Consider the following 24,270-nt stretch of genomic DNA (forward strand, 5'->3'; position numbering starts at 1 on the left):
CTATATATCACCTACCTACAGTATATGTGGCATTTAAGTATTCAAGCCAAGGGTCCACCAATGTCCAATGTCGGAAATACTGCTGTCACCAAACACTTTTTTTGATCAATTATGTAACTAATAATTGGACCAAAGATTGTTCACCAAAATCTTTTTCTTTTTTTTTTGATTTCACCAAAATCTAAAGTGAGATGCCAGAAATTAAACAAATTGGAGAGACTGAATTACTGCTGCAGCTTTATAGTGGCAATTAAGAACCAAATGTTTTTTTTTTAAATTCCAAAGAAACTAAACCTAGGATAAAGTATGTGGATGCACTGATGCACATTTAAATGTTATGGTGGCTTATGTGTTACAGATGTCAAATTTACCCGGCCCACCTGAGGTCTTGCATTTAATTAACTGATCGTGTTACAATCAATAACACTTTCTTGGCAAAGTAGTAGGGTTAACCCTTCAGGAGGGATGGTAAATGGTTTGGGCTTTCCTATTGGATCCAGAGCCTTCAGGTGTTCTAGTTACATAAACTGTGTGTATTTATGCTACTTGTACGTTACTTGATTTCTGACTTTGCTGTGCTGTACTGTAATTGCATTTTATGAGAGATGAACTATTCCTGTTTGCCTTGGACATTATCTGTTAATTTTTAATGTTAGAAGAGTAACTTTTGCATGTGTAACAATGGCGTGGGATTTAAAATGGTTAAGATCTTGTACACCTGAACAAGACAAAACAATGATATTCAAACATTGAAGTGACCACTGAACATGATGATGAAATGATTTAGTTACTTTGTAAATGTTTACTTGATAAAAGAAATGTACACACTGTAATAAATTAATTTAAAATACATCAGAAAATAGAATCTTGTTTTCTTCTCCATTCTTGTTAGTAGTAGTTGTAGCACTAATAGAGGTAGAAATATAATGATTTCTACCCAAATTATTACTTATGCATATTTACCTAATATGTACAGCACCATTTCTATTTATTCAAGGTATAGACTTTAGACTTTACTACTTACTTATATAGACTTTAGAGTATTACTGCACATGATATGACGTATTTGACATCGGTGTATGAATGTGTGTGATGTAAAACATCGCAAGGATGCACCTGGGACGCATCCTCAGTGATGTATCCCAAGGTCCTCGGGGGTTTCAGGTCTCTCAACATCATACCCCTCACTCGGGTGACCCAGCCGGGGTGATCAAGTCCCGACTTACGTCCCAGTAGCTACCCTCGATCAGTCCCATTAGGGAAAAACCAGGGACACACAATCCACTACTCTGCCGGTACTGGGCGGGCCATCCGGTACTGGGCGGTTACTGGGCGGGCCATCCAGCACGTGGAGGGACTAGGCACTGTGGGTTGACTGGCCGTGCACCACCCAGGGGTGGACTGGCCACAGGACGTACCGGTCATATTACCGGTGGGCCGCGACCGTAGGGAGCCGCTCAAGTTACGATATGATTTTTTTGACAGGCAGGCAGGCAGGCAAAGTGAGTGATAAATAAACCCTCTTCTGTCTTGAATCCTTTTGCCAGCATTCTTGTGAGAGCAACAAAGGGTTGTGTTGTCTGTTGGTTTGTATAATTTATGTTGTTCTGTAAAAGTGGTGGTATTAGGGATTGTTTGTGTGTGCCTCAACGGAGCGGGCGGTAGAGTTTCTGCTATCTGCGCGCTGGTTGTGGTGGGCCAAATTTGCGCGAAAATGACCGGGCCAAGTTTTTGTCCCAGTCCAGCCCTGGCACCACCTACGCCTCACCAGGTCCACTCTTGCTCTCACCAAGTGCAGCCAGGACCTGTGCGTTGCACCAGAATCTCAGCACCAGACACTTCATTAGGGAGTGGTGGATTCTGCAGGCTCCACCGGCAGGGAAACGGTGGTGCCGCAGGCTCCACTTGCGGCTTGAATGGCCCTCCTAAAGGAGTAATTGAAATGCCCATGCATGTAAAGAGCTTTGGATAAAAGCGCTATATAATCACATATTTGCTGTGTACTTCTATAGTATCTATTTTGGGTAGTATCAGGTAAGAGTTTGTGCTTGAAATGTACTGTAATTCTGCAAACTGTTAATAAATTCTTCAATCAATCAATCAATCAAAGCTACTTCTGATATTTTAAAGAACTAAATATGCTCGATTAAATAGCCCAAGTATATTTTACAAGAGCCCTTTATCAAGCTCTATTTTGGTCTATTTTATTATTTTTTCTACTCTAGTCTAAAGTAAAACCTCATGAAACCAATTACGCCTGCATGCATGTCAAACATAACACATTTGAGGGAATTAATGTCACAATCACGTTAATCTTTCCCAGTAAAAAAAAATGAAAAGAAAAAAAACATTCCCCCCCTTGTGTATTAGGAGGGAAGACCAAAACCAAGGACGGGTGTTTTTGATTAATTCATCATGGTTAAAATTGAGTTTGAAGTTACAATGGGGTGTGTCTGATAAAATGAATATCTAAAACAGAATTAAAGGTGAAATATCCCTTTAACATTGTTGTCCATGCATTAAGCTGGGTTTCATATTTGAAAAACAAAAGAAAGATCACTTCAAATGTCAAACACAGGTTAAACAAACCAGTTGATGACAATGTTCAAGGCATATATGCCAAAGGAATACCTCTGGAAATGATACATCATAATTATCTTACTGCAATGGTTTCTAAAAATACATCAACTGTCAACCACCAGAGTAAACTTTCAAGGCTGCTTACTTCCACTGCCTGGGTCTATTTTGGAGAGCTCTGCAGGCTTAAGAAGAACTGAGCCTGAATATCTGCATTGGAAGACACGAGAGCAGCTTTACATGGAATCATTTGCTTGACTCAATGGCACTGGCCTCGGCTGCCCCTGGGCACCCAGAATCCCACAGCTGTGCCTGGGAGGCCCATTTTGTGTTAAGCCAGTGCCATGAGGCATGTGACCTCCACCTCACCTCCAAATGTACACCATCAAAAGGTGTTTACTGTTTGCCACCAAATAAGGTCCCATTTATATCACATATGGAATGCTGTCCGTCTACTTAATAGAAATCCATTGTCTCCGTTATTGTGTGAGAACCGAGAAGATGAACTGCACCACATTTCAAGACTAGATTAGGACGGTGCCTAATTGCATATTGTAGGGCATAGGTCAAACAATGTGAACAGAAAGGAAAGGTACATAAGGAACACAATCAATTAACAAATCCAAAACAAATTCTATTTTGGTCGAATGGACAGGTGTAGGCTAAGTCCTCAAGGCTTTTGAATGTTATTATAAGGGATCACACTATTACAACTGTATGGCTCTCACACAATGTAGACAAGAATGCAAAGTATTCCAGTTCTAATAACAAGGGGGCAGTAAACCTTGACTAACCCTTGTTATTAGAACTGAAATACTTGATATTATAAACAGTACTGTTTCCCAAACAGTGGGTCGAGACCCATTTGTGGGTCACGGACCAATTATTATGGGTGACTCGAGTAAAAATCCCATTTTCTTTTCCTACATTTAATATACTAGTCCTTACATGTTCGAAGATAGATCATAGCCTATTATTGATGTCGGGTCTAAACTCCCGGTCGGTCTGGTTCCTGGTCCGCTCATAGGTTGACCGGCTGAGGGAGGGTGGCTGCCGTGGATGTGCCACGGGTACGCACGCGCGCAGCGCCTCGTCCTCCTTCTTCTCCTCGTGACGTGCGGCCATGATCGGTCATGATCACCATCGTCCCGGAGAATAGGCTCTATTGGAGGATGGGTTGGTCCAGGACCACCTTCCTCTCCAGAGTCTAGGTGAGCCTTTCCAGCACCACACTATACGGCACGCCATGGCCTGGCCCATCATCTCTGTCGTTGATTTCATGAGGAGCATGGTTTCCAGGTGGAGCCTCCGTAGCATGTGTTCTGCTGAAGGAGTGTCCCCCACCACCTTGAGGAGAGAGGACGTGGAGCCTTGCAGGAGGGATGCCGAACCGGGATGCTGAACCAGGATCTCCAACAAATAACCATCTGGGGAGACCGATGGAAGACCACCTTTAAACCATCAAAGTGCAAGTTCATGACAATCTCAAGAAAGAGGATTCCATCCCAGCTGGACCTGTAATTCAATAGGCACCACCACAAATGAGCTTGACATCCTGGGTGTCAAAATAGACCACAAGCTGTCCTGGTCGAAACACCTGACCAAAATCTCCATCTGGGCCGTTCAGAAGCTATAGCAGCAATGAGGAGAGACAATAAACTCACAACCGAGAGCCCAGCAACTGTCTACAAGCTACATGTCTGCAGTGTCATGGAGTACGCCTCACTCAGCTGGATGAGTGCTCCACCTACACATCTTGGTCCACTGGACAATATTCAGAGGACGGCCCTCAAAATAATTGGAGTTGACCAGGAAACTGTCAGTACAACACCCTCCATCGATAGCCTTAGCCACAGAAGACAGCCACCGCTACAGTTATGTACAAAATGCGTCCCCATACTGCCCTAGGGATCTCCAGGAAATGCTCCCTCCAGACAGATCAGACGGAGAAACACTCGCCTATGCACAGCAACACCAGAACATGCTTTCAACCACGCACATTGGACAGAACTTTTCTCCACACTGCTGTCCAGGTGTGGAGCAGCCTACCAGAGCATGTAGTTGACTCCATCACATACAATGGCCTTCAAGCCTTTAAACGCAGAGTTCATAGACATCTCCTGACCACCCCTCACACTGACAGTGATCCATATGATTGGCCAATGGATATATATTATCTTACTTGGCTATTGTTCACAATTGCATTGAATAAAATAAAAAAGGCCTTCGTGGCCACTGTCAGGGTGCTGCAGCCCTTCTTATTGACCGCGGAGGTGTCCTTTTCGTTCGATAGAACGAAGGAGAGGTCCCTCTGCATGAATGAAGACGGGTTGGGTCAGCAGGTGACCCGCTATCACCCTATCCATCGGGCATGGCCTCCATCCCCACCTCCTTCATCCCCAGCAGTCAAGCTGTTAGTGACTCCCGGGGAAGGCGAATGGGTTGGGCTTTACCCACAACGATGTGAGTGTCGCGGCATATCCCTTGGCCAGGGGAAGCAGGCGTTTGGGTTGTGGTCTGGGGACTGGCGCTGCTAGGCCCAAATTCTTCCCAGACGGTGGACTCCACTGCCAGTGGTGTGTCTTCGGACAAACAAACTAATTTAAGAAATCCATAAATAAAAGAATAATAGTTAATAGCTAGTGAAAATAGCCGATCTACAAGCTCACCACGCAGCGTGAAGGATCCAGGATAACGTGCTATCTCTCTCTTTTGGATCTCACGACTGTGAAATGTTTGGGAAGGGAACCGTACTGTTCAACAGGGTACTGGCCTGTAAAGCTTAATGAAGGCAATGATGACATAACTGACTAAAGTTTTTCTGTCCAGCAGTAGTGCCGCAACAGCCTTGAGAATATTGAACTGTATAGGCGTTAATCGCGTTATGCACATTAACATTGTCACCTAATATGCAGTCATTATGCAAAAAACAACTAGTAGGCTAAATATCACGGATATTAAGTGTTGTTGCTGCTTCAATGTGACTCAGTAATAAACAGGCAATTAATTGTAAATTATGAATTATGATGATGAGGGTTAAGCGGCAAGCCATATATGCATCATAACTGGAAATGTTTAGGCCTATCTAAACATTAAACTCCAGGCGTGTATCATTTAATATACATCATTTTTCCCTGCAAGGTATTTAATAAATAATATTTATAAATATTAATGTTCATTATTATGCTTAAAAAGTAAAACATATAGGTGTTATGATGGTGGCAGCAGTAAATCGCAGCTGCCACGGTAACAGAGCAGGACCATGCAGTGAGCAAAAGAACAGCTGGAAAGAGGGGGGTGGGGGTGCAATTCTAGAAGATTCTACAGGAATCTTATGAGTGGACCCCATTTCATTCGTTTATTGTGGGGACTGATTCTCTAGTTGAGCTATAGCTAGGTGGTTAGCCTGCCCTGTTAAAGACACAACGCACACACTTTACTGTGGTGGGGACAAAGGGTTTTTAGGGTGAGTCTGCCAGCTGTTGAAGCTATAGGTATTCCTAAACAAGCTCTAGAATAATTGTTCATGCATGTCTTGATGTGACTTCACGTTGCATGCTAATGATTTCTTAGGGATGCAATTTTTATTGTCATTGTGCATATGGTAGCTAAGTTTGCTTGCTAGACGTCAACCTGCTAGTAAAACCAGCTACTGTTAACTAAGCTGATGGACCAGTTATCACATTATTATCAGTGATCACATTAAGATTCATGTAATATTACGATGGCGCTGCATTCAGTATTTCCGTGTCTAAACGGGCTGCATGATCATTTGTATTGTCACTCGCTAGTTAGCCACCAAACAGGAGATATAAAAATTACTGTACGAGTGTGCTACTTATTAGCACCACTAGCATTGTCAGTAGAAGGGAGACAACACACCAAGGTTTCGACGGTGACGTCAACGTCACGCGGAAGTGTTTCAGATTCATTCATTCACTTCTTGTATCGCCAGACCACGATTGTTAGTGACATCACTGACGTATCCTTAGTGTTTTCTGTTTTTATTGTAGCATAATGTCTTGCTAGTTACCAGGCAGGTACGGTGGTACGGTACCTACGCACAGCTGGTTCATATCACCGCCGGACAGAGTGGATAATACCGCATTGAAACCAGTCAGCCCTAAAACTGTCCAAACCAGTAACCAGCTTTAGCATTTCATAATAATCATCAGGTCGTTTAACAGCAGAGATTTTTAGATTCAAATAAACGGCGCTGCATGGTTAACAGTAGCCCTCTCGCAAAAAATAATGTTAACATTACTGTGTGATGTTAGCAATGTTGTTGCAGTACTAATACGATCTATTAATACTACTAGGGCGACAGTGTCGTTCGACGCTAATTCGGCTGAAATAAGTCGCTTTGACACTTTTTCCTGTTGAAAATACGTTATTTCTTTGCCGAGCGAAGTCGTGCGACTCGGCTTGGCATTCTGTGTTTTGTCATTTTTTTTTAATGAATGAACATTAATACTTTATTAATTACCGTATATGCTGTCCATTGTGTCCACCAATAAAATGTGTTTATTACAGACCCAATGACTGGAATAGACTGATCTCCTCTCTGCAGTGCAAAGATGTCAAGTAAGGAGTTACTAGAATGTGATTCTGTTTTGTTTGACTCAAAGGCGCTCAATCTGTCATAGTTTTGGAACTACACAGTTACACACTACTATGTGCATTAATTAAAACACTTGGTTTCTGTCATATCATCATACCACATAGCTTCTGCTTCTATCTTTATACTTTGATTCAGCTGTTCTGTTAACTAACAATGGTCGTGTGTACTGCGCCAACCTCACCAAGACAGATTCCTCATGCAATACCTGGCTAATAAATGAATGAATCCATACATAATAGATTGAGGAGAAACTAATTAAATCAAACTAGCCTAATTTTGAGTTAACTATTAAAACATATTTTAAACCATCCAAAAATGGATTAATGCAGATGTTTCATTTCAACCTTGTCATTCATAACAGAAAGAGAGAGGCCATCATATGCCCCTCCCCCTCCCCCAGCCCCTACAACAGTAAGTAAAACTAATTCAGTCACACCTAAAACTTACTAGCACAACAGTGTTCCACCACACACCTCAGGCAGGTTTAGGCTGGTCCAGTGCATCTCAGCAGAGCTACAGTGCAGGGGGGGCGTCGCTCCAAATTTGGTGATGTCAGTGTTGTCCATCGCTCAGATCGGTGAACCGATATGATCCAACGCAGTGATCCCGGCGGAATCCGCCCCTCTATACCAGAAATCATGGTGGCTGGGCCAGGGCCAGTCTATAGCTATGACCTGATGAAGATGTATTGACATTGAAACATTGTGTGTGTGTGTGTGTGTGTGTGTGTCCGTCCGTCTGTACAGCTAATCTCCGGCACCGTTAACCCAGTCGATGCCAAACTTTGCACACACACTCCCTGGATGCCAACGATGAACCTCTGCCCCAAATTTTCTAGAACGGCCTGTTATAGCGCCCCCAGGAGGCCGACTTTTGTAAAACACATTTTTGGATATTACTCCTCCAGATTCTGTCCAAAAATCCCGCAAATCGCTACACAGTATCTCTATAGTCATGTGATGATGTTCAAGACGGATCTGTCCGATATTTCATATTCCATCCTAATTGGCTAACATTGGCTTTCAAAGTTTGCAGGATTGGCCCGCTTTGAACAAAAAGCCTCAAATCATGAACGCAGCATGCAATTTACGTGAAATCGAAGAAATGGCACCCTTTTCACATTGGTCTATTATAGCACCACTAGGAGGCCACAGCCTGACTTGCCCTGGTGGAGACCTGTGCCCCGAGGGGCACTTTATCTAGTTGTATTATTATATTACTCATTACTCAACAGTGTCATTTTAAATAACACTGTTGCATAATATGCTGCATGTTTATATGTACAATAATGTATGCCAAATGAAGCCAATAATTGAGCCACACCCATACAATTCACATGACTAATACACCACCATGCCACTTCTAACGTTTTTTTTCTTTTCTTTAAAAAAAGAAAGTATAGTCCCAGCATGCAAGTGTCTTTGCGTTGCTTTTCACTGCTTCTCTGTCTCAATTATTTCTATCAGCAACTGCCCAACACTCCCGGGTTTGTGGGGTACAACCCATACAGCCATCTGGCCTACAACAACTACAGACTGGGAGGGACCCAAAGCAGCAACAGTCGGGTAACGGTATGAATATTAACCTAAACCAAAGACTGACATTTATTGGCAGAAACAACTGGAGAAAATAAAACAGGTGATGAATGAGGGGGTTAGTGATGCGTGTCTGGCGACACGCGACAGATTATTGCAACATCCCTGGTTTGATTCTAGATGGAGGTTTCCATTGCATGTCCTCCCCCTCTTTGCCCTCCACTTCCTGTCTCGCAACAATCTAAATAAAAAAATCACACCTGTGTGAAGTGAGGGGCGCTAATATATTAAAGTCTAACTCATGTCATGTAATTTTAATGTAAAACAAACGGTGCCAACACAAACATTACATTCTCGTTTGTGTTAGGGACAAGATTACGTACATTTTCCCTTCATTGTCAATGGCGTTTTTAAAACAAACATTGAACTAAAAACAAACATTAAACCTGTATATAGAAGGGGCTAAACCAAAACGACCTAAAAATACATTAAGAAGTAACAAATGAGACCCAGGTGACTTGAACAATCATACTTGCTAGGACAAAGCAAACCATTGTCCTAGTCATCACCTAGTCAGTACACCTAGTCACAAGACTGACCCGTTTTTGTCAGGGGAGAGAGTAGTGGCATTTGCACATTTTCCACTCTTCCTTAAAAGTGCACGCACCGCACAGTGGACACTGGACAGTACAATTAGCCTTACTCATTCCATTACAGAGATTTCCTGAAATGTGTGTCATGCCATACCCCATCTGCTACCTCCATCATGGTGCAGACTGGCTAAGAGTCCATCTGTGTGTATTCAGATACCGCCTGCCTTTAAAGTAAGTATGGCTGACAGCCATGCTAAGTAACCCATGCCATCAGTGTTGCCATGGTATCACAGACCCACTGCTCGGCATGGCTTTGACCGCTAAGGAGTAATTAATTCGCTGCATGCAAGCTGTGGTTGGTCCAAATCTGACAATGGCATTATGTCTCGCATTGGGCAAATTTCAGTTAAGTCAGATTTTTGTATTTTCTTTCAGCCAGTGCTATCCTACCTTGCAGGATTCCTGGCTGTTGGTTGGCTTCAAACTGTTTAATTAAATCAAATTAATTTAACTGATTGGCTTAACTGCACCCTTTATTAGACTCAAAACCTCATGGTTGAGACCTAATTACTCAACCATGCCAAGCCTGCATGTAGATTTTATAGGCTACTTCCCAGGTTAGCGTTACCACAAAGCAGAAACCTGATAATTCAGTCAACACACATTGTGTATGTCCTAATATGACTTTGTTTCCTCTCCAGAATTCCCCTGGAATTAATATTCCAAAGCCACCAAAGCCTCCTGATAAGCCATTGATGCCATATATGAGATATAGTCGAAAGGTATGTGTAAATGTAATTTGCTATTGTTTTTGCACCATGCTGTGCTTTACACACATCCAATCTTTAGATAATCAATCATCACACAGTAAGTAAGCCATGAAATAAGCATCAGGCCTTGGTAGTAGTTGATCAAGGTACGTATGAAACCAAGACAGAACAAGGTACTAAGCTAGGACACATCACAGATAGTGGAATTTATCAGCTTGGAGATGGAGCTTAAACCACACGGCCTCCTCTGGTTTGTGACCTCTCTGCAACGAGATAACCATTTATATCCCCTCCAACCAACCCAACCCCACATCAATGTCTGGTTCTCATCACCAGGTTTGGGATCAAGTAAAAGCCTCCAATCCCGAACTGAAGCTATGGGAAATTGGGAAGATAATCGGTGGCATGTGGAGGGACCTCACTGATGAGGAGAAACAGGATTATTTGAATGACTACGAAGCAGAGAAGGTTGGTTGTTTTGCAAAGGGTACTGATGGGTTGGGGACTTCTGATGGGTTATCAGTAGATGTTCTGTGGGTCCCTCCAGTCATCATTTCTTCCTTTACTAACAACCGGAGTAAACCTCTTTCCTTATCTTGTCACAGTTGAACAGCATCGAGGGACCACCTGTTATGCTTTCCCTACCTGTCTGTTTCCCTGTCATTCCTGTTGTCTCGCCCACTGTAGATTGAATATAATGAGAGCATGAAGGCCTATCACAACTCCCCTGCCTACCTGGCCTATGTCAATGCAAAGAGCCGTGCGGAGGCAGCTCTGGAGGAGGAAAGTCGACAGAGACAGTCCAGGCTTGACAAGGGCGAGCCTTATATGAGTATTCAGCCAGCTGAAGATCCAGATGGTAATAATAATAACTATTGCACTCAGTAGAGTGCACACATCTGCCTACACTGTGCAGCTGTTGAGTTATGCCACCTTGATAGGACAGAGTAATTCTTCCATGCCTTTGACTGTGACCTTGTCTTTTGACCTTTACAATCCCAAATGTAAGCATCTCTCCAGGCCAGGGCAGCCTACTGATCCTGATCCCACCAAGTTTTTTTTGCCCGCTAGGTGGTAGCATAAGCGTAGCGAAGCTGTGCCAGCCATAGACTCCCATTGTATGAGCCTCCGTTTCATTTCCGGGTTAGCAGGGAGGAGGGTGGTGTTGTTGTGATGATTCATCATGACACCTCTCGCCAGAAACGGTTATATGTCGGGATCGATGCGTGACGGATCACCATGGACAGCATGGGGCTTTGAAAATCCTGCTTTAATGTAGTCTAAATGGAGCTGGATGTAAAGATCCCATAGCTGGTGGGGAGGGAGGCGTTGCATAGCAACCGGATCAACGTTAAAAGGTAATTTGGCGGAGTATACGGGGGGTACGAACATGTATGTAGTTGGCTGATGCCGTACCCTAGCGGGGGGGTATGATTATGTTCGGAGATGGCAGAAAAATAATTAATGTTTTTGAAGCTTATCTATGAAAATCCCCATGTTTTTTTGCACTCCGCCACAATCTGGGAACCCATCGGCAGACAAAAGGAAAAACAGCGCCCTCTACTGTGTTTTCCTTTGAATTTACCTCTGGGGTCGGCGACCAATAGAATGTAGTTAACAGGATGTTGGCCTTTTTGGTCCCTTCTCGTCCGGTCGCATGTGTCTTTGTTTTCATTCCTAACATACCTAACTCTACAGTTGTAACAGGAGCTGCCGACAGATTCTCCTGCGGAGCTCTGAATCTGCCTTGAGAGATTACTAAAGCCTTAACTGATTGACTGAAGTATTTGATGCATGTCAATCCAAACGCACACACCGCCGACATATTTTGACGTATGTTGGTGTTTTCAGTGTTTCTGCTAGAGGGCGCTCTTTGCCAACATATGCGTGATCCTACTGTATGACTTCCAGAGAAGCATACACCAAGAAATAACGTGATCTCAACAAATCCAACACCGTCTGATCTAATGTTTTCTCATTTCTCATTTTCTCAGATTTCTTGTTTTTTTTCCAGCATTTTTGGTGAGAACAACCTTTATTCAAATGCCACTAACTAAAGAACGGAAGGTCGCAGTGACACGCTATTTTTGATGGCTCTAGCCCCTCCTATGCGCAGCTTTGTGTGTTTGTACCACGGAATGTGATTATTTGATTGGCTGAGCACAGAATGTGATGATGTATGATGATAAGAGCGCCCCTCACTTCACACAAGTGTGATTTCCCCCCCCCCCAATTGAAGTAGAGAAACTCTGTCTTTTGCGGTCCATCGTACTCGAGCAAAATATTCTGCGGCTCTTGAAAGGTTAGTAACAGAAACGAATGTAGTTGGCATATCGCAGCGATTCTGCCAAGCCATCTAGCTGTAACAATATAAAGCCAGCATGCTCATGTGGGGCTCATATGGGGCCACTGTTTCTTTGTTTGTGTGTTTTGGTGCAACACACATGTGTCTGGAGGGGGGGGGGGGAGGGGGGGAGTGGAGATTTAGGGCTCCATTTTCGTGACCGCTAAACCCCTTATCCCTAAACTTCTTTGCCTTTTTTACTATTTTGCAAAACATTTTTGAATAGTTAAAATGGCCAGTCTACAAGCTCACAACGTGTCAATGTAGATTGGCTAGTTGAACTATTCAAAAATGTTTTTCAAAATAGTAAAAAAAAGGCAAAGAAGTTTAGGTATAAGGGGTTTAGCGGTGACAAATGGAGCCGGGGCAAGTCGTATATTGGCATATTAATGAGGGACCGAGGGCGTATTTGACAGGCATAGTGGCATATTAATAGATCCTGGAGTGCAAAAAAACACCAGGATTTTCATAGATAAGCTTCAAAAACATGATTTGTATGGAGTCCATCTTGAATGAAAATTCCATTCTGTATTATGACCTTGACCATTGGCCTTTCGAACTCTCTTCAAGGTAGCCGCTTTTTCAGCAAGTTTTGTGAAAATCTTCCCCATCTGTTCTTCAGTCATCATCACTAATCCATCCAAACTATGTGCAGACTTGAGACTTGTGAAAAAGAAGAAAAAGGCTGCACACTCATAGCCACGATGCTAGAAATGTATTTAACAGAAACCAACGTTTCGACTTGTAAGGTCTTCTTCAGGGACTTGAGACTTGGGACTTCAGAGTTCAGACTTGAGACTTGGCATCACAATTGGCACTACAGATCCTGTTTGCCACAAGATGTGCTAATAAAGATATTACATTTGGATGAAGTGAAAAATAACAATAGAGTTATAATATATATAGAGAGATATATTAATTGTCTCCACCAGGCCGAAGGCATGGGGAGAGAGTATGTTTTGTACTCCGTCCGTCCGTCCGTGTGTCCGTCTTTCCGTCTGTGAACAGCTAATCTCCGGTACCGTTAACCCGGTCAATGCCAAATTTTGCACACACACTCCCTGGATGCCAACGATGAACCTCTGTCCCAAAATTTCCAGAACGGCTTGTTATAGTTCCACCAGGAGGCCTCTTTGTGCAAAACAAGTTTTTGCACAGTACACCTACAGATTTTGTCCAAACATCACGCAAATTGGTACACAGTCTCTCTAGAGCCATTCAACGAAATGGGTCTTTCAGATTTCTCAGACTCCATCCTGATTGGCTAAGATTGGCTTCCAAAGTTCGCAGGAGTGCTCAGTTTCAAACAAATTGCTGCAAATCATGAACGCATCGTGTGATTTCCGTGAAATTGTGCACGCACATTCCCACTAGGCCGAGGAAGAAATGCCACATGAACATTTTCAACTCAGCCTCATGGTGGCGCTATAACTGGCGAAAATTGTTTTTACCTCTAACTGCACGGATCTGTGGATAACTTTGTATGCCAACTCCCTAGAGGCCAAGGAAAAACCTTTGCCTGGAATTTTTCACATCTGCTCTTTATAGCGCCACCAGGAGGCCGACATATGTAAAACACATTTTCTAATATTACTCCTTCAGATTTTATCCAAATTTCACGCAAATCGGTACAAATGCTCTTCATAGTCATGTGATCAAGACGGGTTTGTTTGATTTCTCAGAATCCACCCTCATTGCCTACGATTGGCTTCTAAACCTTTCAGGAGTAGCCTGCTTTGTACCCGTTTTGTACAAATCGCTACTCAACGCAGCATCCGATTGTGGTGACACATTTTGCCAAACATCACACACACACTCCTATCCTCCTGGTGGAGACCTGTGCCCAGAAGGGCACTTTTTCTAGTTTCAATTAAGTTTCTCACCCAGCGCATGAAGCACCCGGTGCTCAAATGCGGAAGACTTTAACACCGAACAGGCGCCTAGGCGCACTAGGCTTTCAGTAGCGGATTCGAATGACAATCAACTGATATGCGATTAGCCTAACCTCAGTCTTAACCGGCCATGCAAGTCCCCTAACTTCATATCAGTCTTTACCGGCCACGTAAGTCAATTTCACAATGTTTTAGCTTTGGCAGCAGTAATTTCACTTCCATGTTTCCTAATCGCAGCCAGTAGGCCTTGATAAGTAACCTACTAGTTGATATCAGTTGATAACATTCGAAGAGGGTGCTTTCAGACGGTAGACGCATGCACTGTTTTAAATGCGGAAGTATTGCAATCCCAGATTTGACCACCAGGCGACGGCAGCTTCACTGATCTACTGCGGTTCTGAAGGGTGGACACGGCAGAATCTTAAGGCTACAGCATACTCCAAATAAAATAGAACTTTTTTCGACTTTAGCAGGTCAGAACTAAATTGTCATTGCATAGCAAAGGAATTTCGACAGTGCCCTGCCGACGTTCAGTTCGGCAGCTCTTGTAGCACCTTCAAGTGTTTCTAACTATCTGAACACCCACTAGCCAAACATTGTGTGTGATAATGTGTACCGATTTGTGTGAGTTTTGGACAAAATCTGTAGTAGTAGCAGCAAAAAGTGTGTTAGAACAAAACGCACTATGGCAGAACATGTAATCTGGCACAAAAAAAGGCCTATAAATTGCATTGTGCTCCAACTCCAAGGAATTTAATCCATCCAAAAGTTATAGGCCAAAATGTGAAGTGTTGTAGCGCCAGCTGCATTCATGATGTGTGGCATTTTGTGCCAAACGACCACCCGCACAAACTTTGGTATAGCAGAGTAATATCTGTGTCGGAGTATCCACCATGTGCTTAGCCTGGCCACAATTATGTGCAAAACGGTTAGCTGGATTGCTATGGAACTTTCATGCTTTCTGAGTATGAACACTTCAGAGGAGATTGTGTGTACATCTTGTACCTGTATTTAGGCCAGGTGCTGGACATCAAGGCAAATAAAATGTTCATTTGTCTGATACGTTTTGGGAGTTTTAACCAGTGTCCAATGTCCATTTGTTCAATTATTGTTAAACAACTAGATTTGGCTACTTAATTTAAGAAGTCTACATAATTAGAGCATGTAAAAATATGGTACCACAATACAGCATGAAATTGTGGCCAAAATCGTATCCACAACAAAATATTCTTTAGTTTTGGTTCTGCGTGGCAAAATCTCATCAAATGGTGTTCCAATTGTCGAATGAACAATATAAAATAAAGGTTGAAAACCACTGTTCTAGAAGCATCCTTAGGCCAAAATGTCAACTTTGCACTCAATATATTCCATAATCAAATTGGCTGGTTTCATGCACGGTACTGATTTTAGAATCTAGTGCCACCCTTCAATCCACATTTCTGGTTGGAGGTAACTTTACATAAACATTGCTACAGAACAAGCAATATGAGTTGATGAACATTGTTAAAATTATGGGGAAAAAAGGAACAAATAACCTAATACACGCAAAATGCTCTAAAATACTAAATACTAAAAATCATGTCGTCAAAGCAAATCTATACAATAGTAGGCGAGGGACAAAAAAATCACTACTGCAATGTGTCGTACTTAATCACAACATATTATTGATACTGTACACTAGCGCCAAGGCTCAATATATTACGGATTCCTCCAGTGCGCAATAACCCTGCGGCACGGCACGAGACCACTGCACGAGAGCAGCACGCAGTGACTACCGATTATCCTCTCAGTCAGGTACAACTTAGCAAAATATGCGTTACTATTTTAAGAGGATAAACGTATCAGAAAATGATGGAGAACAGACATTCTATAATACAAGTACAACCAGCACTATAGTCATCAACAGCTTGCTGACTGTCCGAGATAAATTACATTTCTGTCTCCTTTCCATTTCCTCACATCCCTACGCGCTATGCAATTTGTTTCATGTTTGATTGGCCAGTTAGTGATGCCAAATATAGAATCTGATAAGGTTTTGTGTGAATTCTAGCTTTCCATGGGTATTTTCTTCTGTTCTTCTAATGTATTGTAGATTCAATTTCTTGTAATATATCGATTATCGCGAGTATGGTGATATCGTTATCTAGGGCCAAATATCGTCACGGTATTGTGCGTTAATCATATCTTCCCACCCGTAATCTATAGACTTATTACGTTATTTAAAAGAGTAAGGGTAAGGCCCTTTACTCAAATGCCTTCCCTATAAAACTATAGAACCCCAACAGAACTGTAATTACAACAGCGGCCAGCCCAAGCACACACAGAGGTCATCCCACACGCTGTGAAACAGCTATTTCATTCTCTCCTCCTCCAACACTAGAACTTTCCACATAATTTGTTAGTGCCACCTCTGACGTGCCATTTCATCCTTTAAGCTGCCAAGCATGGCCTTGTATTACACAACTGTTAAAGTGTTATAGTATTCTTAGCATTGGTTTAGACATAATTGTGCAATTTTGAACTCCCCCCCCCCCCCCCCCCCCCCCACACACACACACATACACACACACACACACACTCGTAACACATTAAAAGTGGACCTTTGGGTTCCACCCACCCCTAGCTAGCGGCAGTGGCTGATCTACAATGGAAGATAATGATGTACAGGAAACCGGAGATAAACCCCATAGCTATTTAGAGACACCCAGAACTTGAAAACGTCAGAGTTGCTATCCCTGCGGGTTATGTTCTGTACAAGCCGCACGTACGTTGACAAAAATGTTTATGCTACGGTTGCTTAGACCAGGGGTTCTCAACTTTTTGGCTGGGGACCCCCGGAAATGCTTTGGCCATGCCTGGTAACCCCCGCCCTCCCACGCCCCCACACAATACAAATTGACGGCTACAATAATCTTAATAGAGAAAATACATTATAAATACTGAAACCAGATATAATCACTAAGGAAAGTTTATGCATGTACATAGGTCTATGTACACCCCCCCCCCCCCCCCCCCCCCCCCCCCCCCCGAGGAGTCATGACCCACAGGTTGAGAACCCCTGGCTTAGACACTGAAAGACTGGACAGATCGAGGGAGTTAACAGAACATATGGTATTACATTTGACATATTGCTGTCAATGGTAAAGTCCATCAGTCACTTTTACAGTACATCTTTTTTCTCCCACCCGCAAAATGCTAGTCTCTCCCACTTTATTCCTATTGGCGTCAAAAGCTTGCGGAGACATACTGCTTACATGAGAGTTGTAATATCATAACGGTTGAAAAGAAGATGATGAATATATCAAGCATTGCTTCTCAGCAGTTCAATGTTATGCACTTATGACTGAGGGTTTGTTTGTTTAAACCTATAGGTTAAAGACAAAGACCACAACAAACTATTGGTCAGAAGGTTGTTTCTGTGTAATTGAATTAAGCAGGAGTAGTGTATAGTGATTTAGTGTTAAACTTACTGAATGTTCCCTAGGCGTATTTTAGTGAAACACTTATTATGAGCTGTCCACTATAATCTCAACGAAACTGTATGAAACGACTTAATTAAAAAAGAGGTTTTGAGTTGACTACAACCATAGGGCAAATGTCTGCTGTATTCCCAGTCAGGGACTGGAAGTAATAGTGCATTCAATGAGATGTAGCTGTCTTTGGATGGAATTGCTTGACAATGAACACTTGTTTATGTAGCGAATGAACATACACCAAAGATGCACATTTGTTGGAAATGAAAATTGTAGGCTTTGAAAGTTCGAATTGAACCGTTTGACCTTGAGACATGGGTTATATAATTACAACAGCTTGTTCCATTCATCATAACAATGCTTTCCTCAAGGTTGAATTTTGACATAATGGCATATTCTTACTTATAAGTAAGTATATTCTTAGCATATACTTACTTACTGTATAAATACCAGCTACCTGCCGTTTTAAGTGTCTGGACAGAGTGTTATGCACATCTGTTCCTGGAACCTCACCCTGCCCTGTCAATGGTGGCTATCCAGTTCATGTTCAGTATACTCAGCTTGGCACATGGTACATGAAATATATCTAAAACATTCGCGAAAAGCCTAATGTTTTTCTTCCTTTCAGATTATGATGATGGATTCTCCATAAAGCACTCCGCTGCTTCTCGTTTCCAGCGCAACCACCGTTTGATCAGTGAGATCCTTAGTGAGAGCGTAGTTCCAGATGTGCGATCAGTTGTAACCACTGCACGCATGCAGGTCCTCAAACGGCAGGTCCAGTCTTTGATGGTACATCAGGTAAAGCCAAATTCTGGTTTATGAGTCACCCAAATTGTTATACAGAATATGGCATGTATATTTTGTGTTATTAAATATGCAATAAATCGAATAAATGTGTCCCTTGATCACAGAGAAAATTGGAGGCAGAGTTGCTTCAGATTGAAGACCGGCACCAGGATAAGAAAAGGAAATTCATTGAAGCCACAGAATGTTTCACAAACGAACTGAAAAGGGTATAGTATTTGTTATATAGACGTCGGCCATCAACACTATACTGTAGGTTCCATGCAAGCTTGATGTTTGCGTCGTCATATGATACGAGTGAAAGTTTGCTCATGAGGAAGGCTAGCTCTGTTATTCAACCATCAGCTGCGGCTAACTCCATCCACATGCCCTGGCAAATACATACATAGCTATCATCATCAGAGTTGATGTGATCCAAAATGCAGCACTGTATTGTTAAATGCACTGTCTACATCATACAACAGGCGGCGCCATTTACCTTTATGAACCTTTATGAACCTTTATCAGTTACCTAATGTATACAGATGGCGAAGGAAAATAACAAGCTCAAGTCTGTGCATGTGTTGAACTGCCACTGCAGTGCCCTCTTCAATATCACAGAAAACAAAACAAAAAGTCAATTTGAAATGTTAAATGTTTGTAGCAACATTAAAACAACAAATAAATATGCCATAATTAAAGAATTAGGTATTGTAAAATACATATAACGTACATAAACTGTAAACACATTCAAAATGGAAATGTGTTCATAACTGCTCAAGATATCCTGCTAACACAAAACATTACCTCCATGGTGAAGGTAATAAAATACAGACCTGTAATAAAACAATCTCATAAAAGACAGCTTGTAGATCAAAGGTTGCATTTCAGATCCAAGGGGCTCAAAAGGTGTAAATATGTAACCAGGTGCATTGCATTTAGCCAATTATAGCCAATGGCTATGGAATATCAAAAATATGTATGAAAAATGACATGACTCCTTTTGCACAAAATCTGTAGCGAAAAGCTGGTTTTGATTTTCAGACAATCTAGTTAGGCAGAAATGGTTGGCCTATATGGGTAGTTGCATCATGATCCAAGGACTCCAGGGTAATGTGTTTATTGTTTGACCTACGGTTCAGGAGTTATAGGCCAAAACATAAAGCCCCATGGGGTCGATTTGATTTTCTTTTTATGTGGAGGTATTTCAGTGATCGTTCCGAGACAGTTTAGTGCCATTGGGTACGTTCACCTACCTCGATGAGGACAGCTAAAACCAAAAAAACATGCACTTCAAAGGACCAAGGTCTAGTAGTACTGTGATAGAAACATGCCACACTGTTCCTGTTTATAAGTGCACTGCTGAGAGGTTTACAGCAGTTCCTCAAAGATGACTTCATAAAATCTCCAACTCGCACACACACACGCACGCACGCGCGCGTGCGCGCACACACACACACACACACACACACACACACACACACCTTTTAGAATGTGAGTTAAAAACCCATATTGCTGTCCCTCCATCCAGCTGTGCTGCATGAAAGTGGAGGTGGACATGGAGAAGATTTCCACAGAGATTGCTGCAGCAGAGGAGGCATCCCGTAAACGAGTGGCCGACCGAGAGAAGGAGACAGGAGACCAAGAAGCACCCACCTGTGTCCTGGCCGAGGAAGAGAAACACATCTGTGCAACGCATGGTGGCAAATCACAACAGACTTCTCTGAGTGAAAGTAGCAACAAGGAGGGCGAGGACACGGAAGCCAACCCCATGGATACCACGGGTAAAAGTGTTGGCTGTGGCTTTGTCTGTGACTTCATAAAAGACAACACATTTAAACATTCTGTTACCCTGCTTCAGTTCTAGGGCCCTATCTTCCACCTGGCGCAATGCGGCACAATGCCGCTTAGCACTGAGTGCAGTGCGCATTCCGTATCATCCCCCTGATGCAATGGTTAAATTCACACCTTGCACCCGCATTGACTAGATACTAAATGATCTACAGTATATATGGGGTGGCGGTGTGTTGGTCTTAAAATGGTAAAGTGTGGTCAGGCTATTTTCCCCACAGACTTTGTGCTTCAACTAGCTGGCACTTAACCAGCTGAAAGCAGTGAGATGCAGGTGAACTGATTCGTAACTATCAACACAGCACAATGCAGCTCAATGCATTACAGGTCACCATCAAAGGGGATGACGACGCACGGCGCAGACAGCCACCCACCATGCTTTAATAAGTGTTTTAAAAACAAATCTAGCTGAAGGCATGTGATTCAGTCGATATGCCAAGATATCACAGATCTCTCTTAGACATGAGGATGTAGCACCTGTTCAATCCGTTTCAATCCATCCGATGCTATGAATAAGAGTAAAAGGTGCGGCTGCTATGCATGTTAGACGAGCGGTGATGGAAAGAAACGGAGCATATGCCTCATTTAGTTTAATGCAGAGCTGCACCGGAAATAAGTGACCGACAAGCTTACAATGCGTCGCAGTGTGATGCTGCAAACGTTCTGTGGTGGAGAAAATATGTGTAAATTGACCAAATTCTATTTTGGATGCGAACACTAAGGCAGGGGTTCTCAACGTTTTTTGCTGGGGACCCCCGAAAATGCTATGGCCATGTCTCGCGACCCCCGCCCCGCCCCACCACCAATACAAATTGGCCGCTACTATAGAGGGTATGCACAAGCATAAAGTGAATGGAAAATCGAGTGGCAAAACTAGTGACGGAGTGAGTTTAATGTCGTTTAACATCGTTTAATGCAATCAAATACAACTTTTCTGTTCGGATGAATGGGATGTCAAGGCCAGAAAGTAGATTTTTGCCACTCAGTAGGCGTTCCTGCATAACTCCCAGGTTTGATGATGATGTCACTCGCATACCCTCTATAACCTTAATAATAAAGACAATACATCATAAATAAATACTGAAACCAGATATAATCATTAAGGAAAGTTTATGCATGCACTATGTGTCCTATGTAAACTCTAAATTTCCATTTTCCAGCCATTCAGTTGCAAAAAGGATTTTTTTTTCTTTTTTTTTTTTTTTTTTAATTTATGAAAATAATTTGGGGACCCCCCAAAATAATTTGAGGACCCCCCAAGGGGTCGCGACCCCCAGGTTGAGAACCCCTGCGCTAAGGGGTGGCAGTTGCCACCCCCTGTGAGCCCAAATGACACCCCTGGCTGCCTGCCACGGAGGTTGAAAGAGAACGCAGACGCACTACCAAAGTGTCTACATTGTGTAAGTCATAAAGCATGGTTTTCTTATCGTCGGTATGATGTTTTGCCAAATTCTTGTGTTTAATCCAAGTCAGTTATTTTGTTTAGATGGCATCAATAGATGCTACTAAAACTGGGAGGCTGAGTATTTACACAATCGGAAACGTGTAATTGTGATTAGAGTAGAGCAGTAGACAACACTGGTTTTATTTTTTAAAGTTTGAAGTAGCGTAGATTGTCTGCAAGTAGACGAATTGAGGGGTCTCCGACTGACAAAGATTAAGTTAAAATTGGCCTGGACACACCTCCAATTGCCCAAATTAAGACCTGACGAAGATGTAACTGAAACATCGAAACGTTGTCACTTTTTACCTGTACCCTGTTAACAAAAGTATTTTTTGTTAGATTTCTCTTTAAATGTCTCCTTTTTTCACTGATTCAGGGAAGTCCAAGTCCTCTGAGGAGTTAGATCCTCATCCAGGCAGCGAGGAGGGAGTTCCAGAGGATAAGGAGAGCGTTCCTGAAGGAGCCATGGAGGAGGGAACTAGTGACAGTAACACAGGTTCGGAGACCACCTCTGCCCAGACAGAAGATGCTCCACCTAGCGAGCCAACCTCTGAGGGGCCTAACAAAGCCCGCACAGCCCACTGAGTCAAACCCTCACTGGTTGGAAACTGTCTGGCTACCCCTTACATCCAGTGGCCTCTCCTCACCGTCCGATCATCTCTATAATGACATATTGCACAGCAGCATCTCGATATGTAAACGGCATCCAAACTGTGTTCAAATGGGCTCAATTTTGCCAAGCAAGCTTGAAGCAAAGGTTCACCTTTGAACTGTTCCTGAGAACATCAGACTTGTAGACATGAAAATGCAACCAAATTTTACAGCACTTGAAACATACAGAGCAAATGGCTGCTAAATGTGCCACAAAGCCCATGTGAATGCACTATTATTCCCCCCAGGCCTTGCTGCCAGTTGGAAGAACTCAAATCTTTGTCAGCACATATCAATACATATCTCCTGTCTTATTCTCTGGCACTATATCTGGCAGATCCCAGATCATTGCGAATTAAGACTGGCTATATTCAAAAAAAAGTCACATAAAACAATTGTTCAAATGTTATATTTAACTTTGTTCTTTGTATTGTAGTACCATTTGTTGCTTTTGTTGTTATTTTTGCATGTCGCAGTTTGTTAAAAAAAAATAAGTTGGCTTACTTGTGAAGAGTGGAGTGATTTGTCTCGTAGGCAGGGCAATCTTTGTTTACTCTCCGTATCAGTATTAAAGTGACAGTATTGTCTCAGGAGTTTGTAGTCACTAGTAGTATTTTTTTCTTTATTTTTTATTTATTATCAGCATTTTATTATCCTTACGTATTGGCTGTCCTGGGGCCTACATCATCCATGAATATGTCACTAGATCATCAATGCTGTACAATGCACGACTACCGATGTTCTCAAGTTTGCTAGCTCTCAATCAAATCAAAAGCAGTATACTTAGAACAATTCTGTTCCATATTTAGCAGTATTACAATGTTCAGCAGACATGTTTTAAATGTAATGTTGTACAGTGTAACAAGGTTAGCTTAATTAAACGTGGATTTTCATCTCGCCGTGAAGCAGCTTGAAGAACAGTCATAAACATGCAGTCTTAAAATGAATTTCCTTTTACATATTTATACTGTACTGTAATAAACTTTTCTACCCAGAGCTGTATGTTATTGTGTTTTTTCCCCCCCTACATTTTATAGGCGATACAGAACCAAGATAAAAAGGATATCTACAGTGTGTGGTAATACGATGGAATTCTGGAGCAATTAACCCAGTTTTCTGAAAAAATATATCAGTGGTGCTCCAACTTTTTCATGTCAAGAACCTCCAAAATCATATATATTTGGCCACGGACCCCAATCTGAAATTATTTAGTTCCAAGGACCCCCAGAAACAAAGACTTAAAATTAAAAGAATATATATACTGTAGTGTAGCATAATCTCGACCAGACAATATAATATCTCGACCGGACGAGATAATATCGACCGAAACAAGATAATAACTGGTAATAACTTTTTGGAGATAAAATATATTTTGAACCGTGGCTACTTATAGGGGCTCCGTAGAATTCAGTGATTTAACAATCGTACAGTATGGCCTACACACGACAATAAGAAAATCACACGGCACTAGTGTAAAGGTGCAATAAGTGATTCTTCTCCTTTTTAGGTCTTTTCTGCCTTGATTAAATACAAGATTACAGTAGTCTGACAGGAAATGTGAAGAGAAAGAGAGATGGGGAGTGACACACAGCAAAGGTCGTCGGAATCGGGATTCGAACCCATGACACGCTGCTAGGTGCCCGGACCACTACGCCGTCTTTTGTGTGTTAAATAGCTCTATATTCTGATAGCAATCATTGCTGTATAGAGTGTATTTTACAATAACAGGCTTC

At 42.3% G+C, this 24,270-nt stretch overlaps 1 protein-coding gene across 4 annotated transcripts; it reads left to right on the forward strand.

The window, feature by feature from the left end:
- Positions 1-5,834: 5,834 nt before the first annotated feature.
- On the forward strand, positions 5,835-23,533 carry LOC306921708 (SWI/SNF-related matrix-associated actin-dependent regulator of chromatin subfamily E member 1-like). 4 transcript variants are annotated; one of them, XM_079498971.1, is made up of 11 exons: positions 5,835-6,043; positions 7,111-7,161; positions 7,560-7,609; positions 8,665-8,769; positions 10,028-10,108; positions 10,433-10,564; positions 10,784-10,955; positions 18,434-18,606; positions 18,720-18,821; positions 20,123-20,375; positions 22,263-23,533. In XM_079498971.1, the coding sequence occupies exons 2-11, from the start codon at positions 7,155-7,157 to the stop codon at positions 22,469-22,471; spliced, it is 1,284 nt and encodes a 427-aa protein (XP_079355097.1). In that variant the 5' UTR covers positions 5,835-6,043; positions 7,111-7,154; the 3' UTR covers positions 22,472-23,533. The 4 variants fall into 4 exon arrangements, with proteins under 4 accessions (XP_079355097.1, XP_079355100.1, XP_079355099.1 ...); XM_079498974.1 differs by having other exon boundaries at positions 5,836-6,043; positions 8,665-8,763; XM_079498973.1 differs by lacking the exon at positions 5,835-6,043 and adding an exon at positions 6,697-6,718.
- Positions 23,534-24,270: the final 737 nt, after the last annotated feature.

The sequence above is a fragment of the Electrona antarctica genome (assembly GCF_951216825.1).
Source record: "Electrona antarctica genome assembly, chromosome: 4".
In the NCBI taxonomy this organism is placed as follows: Eukaryota; Metazoa; Chordata; class Actinopteri; order Myctophiformes; family Myctophidae; genus Electrona; species Electrona antarctica.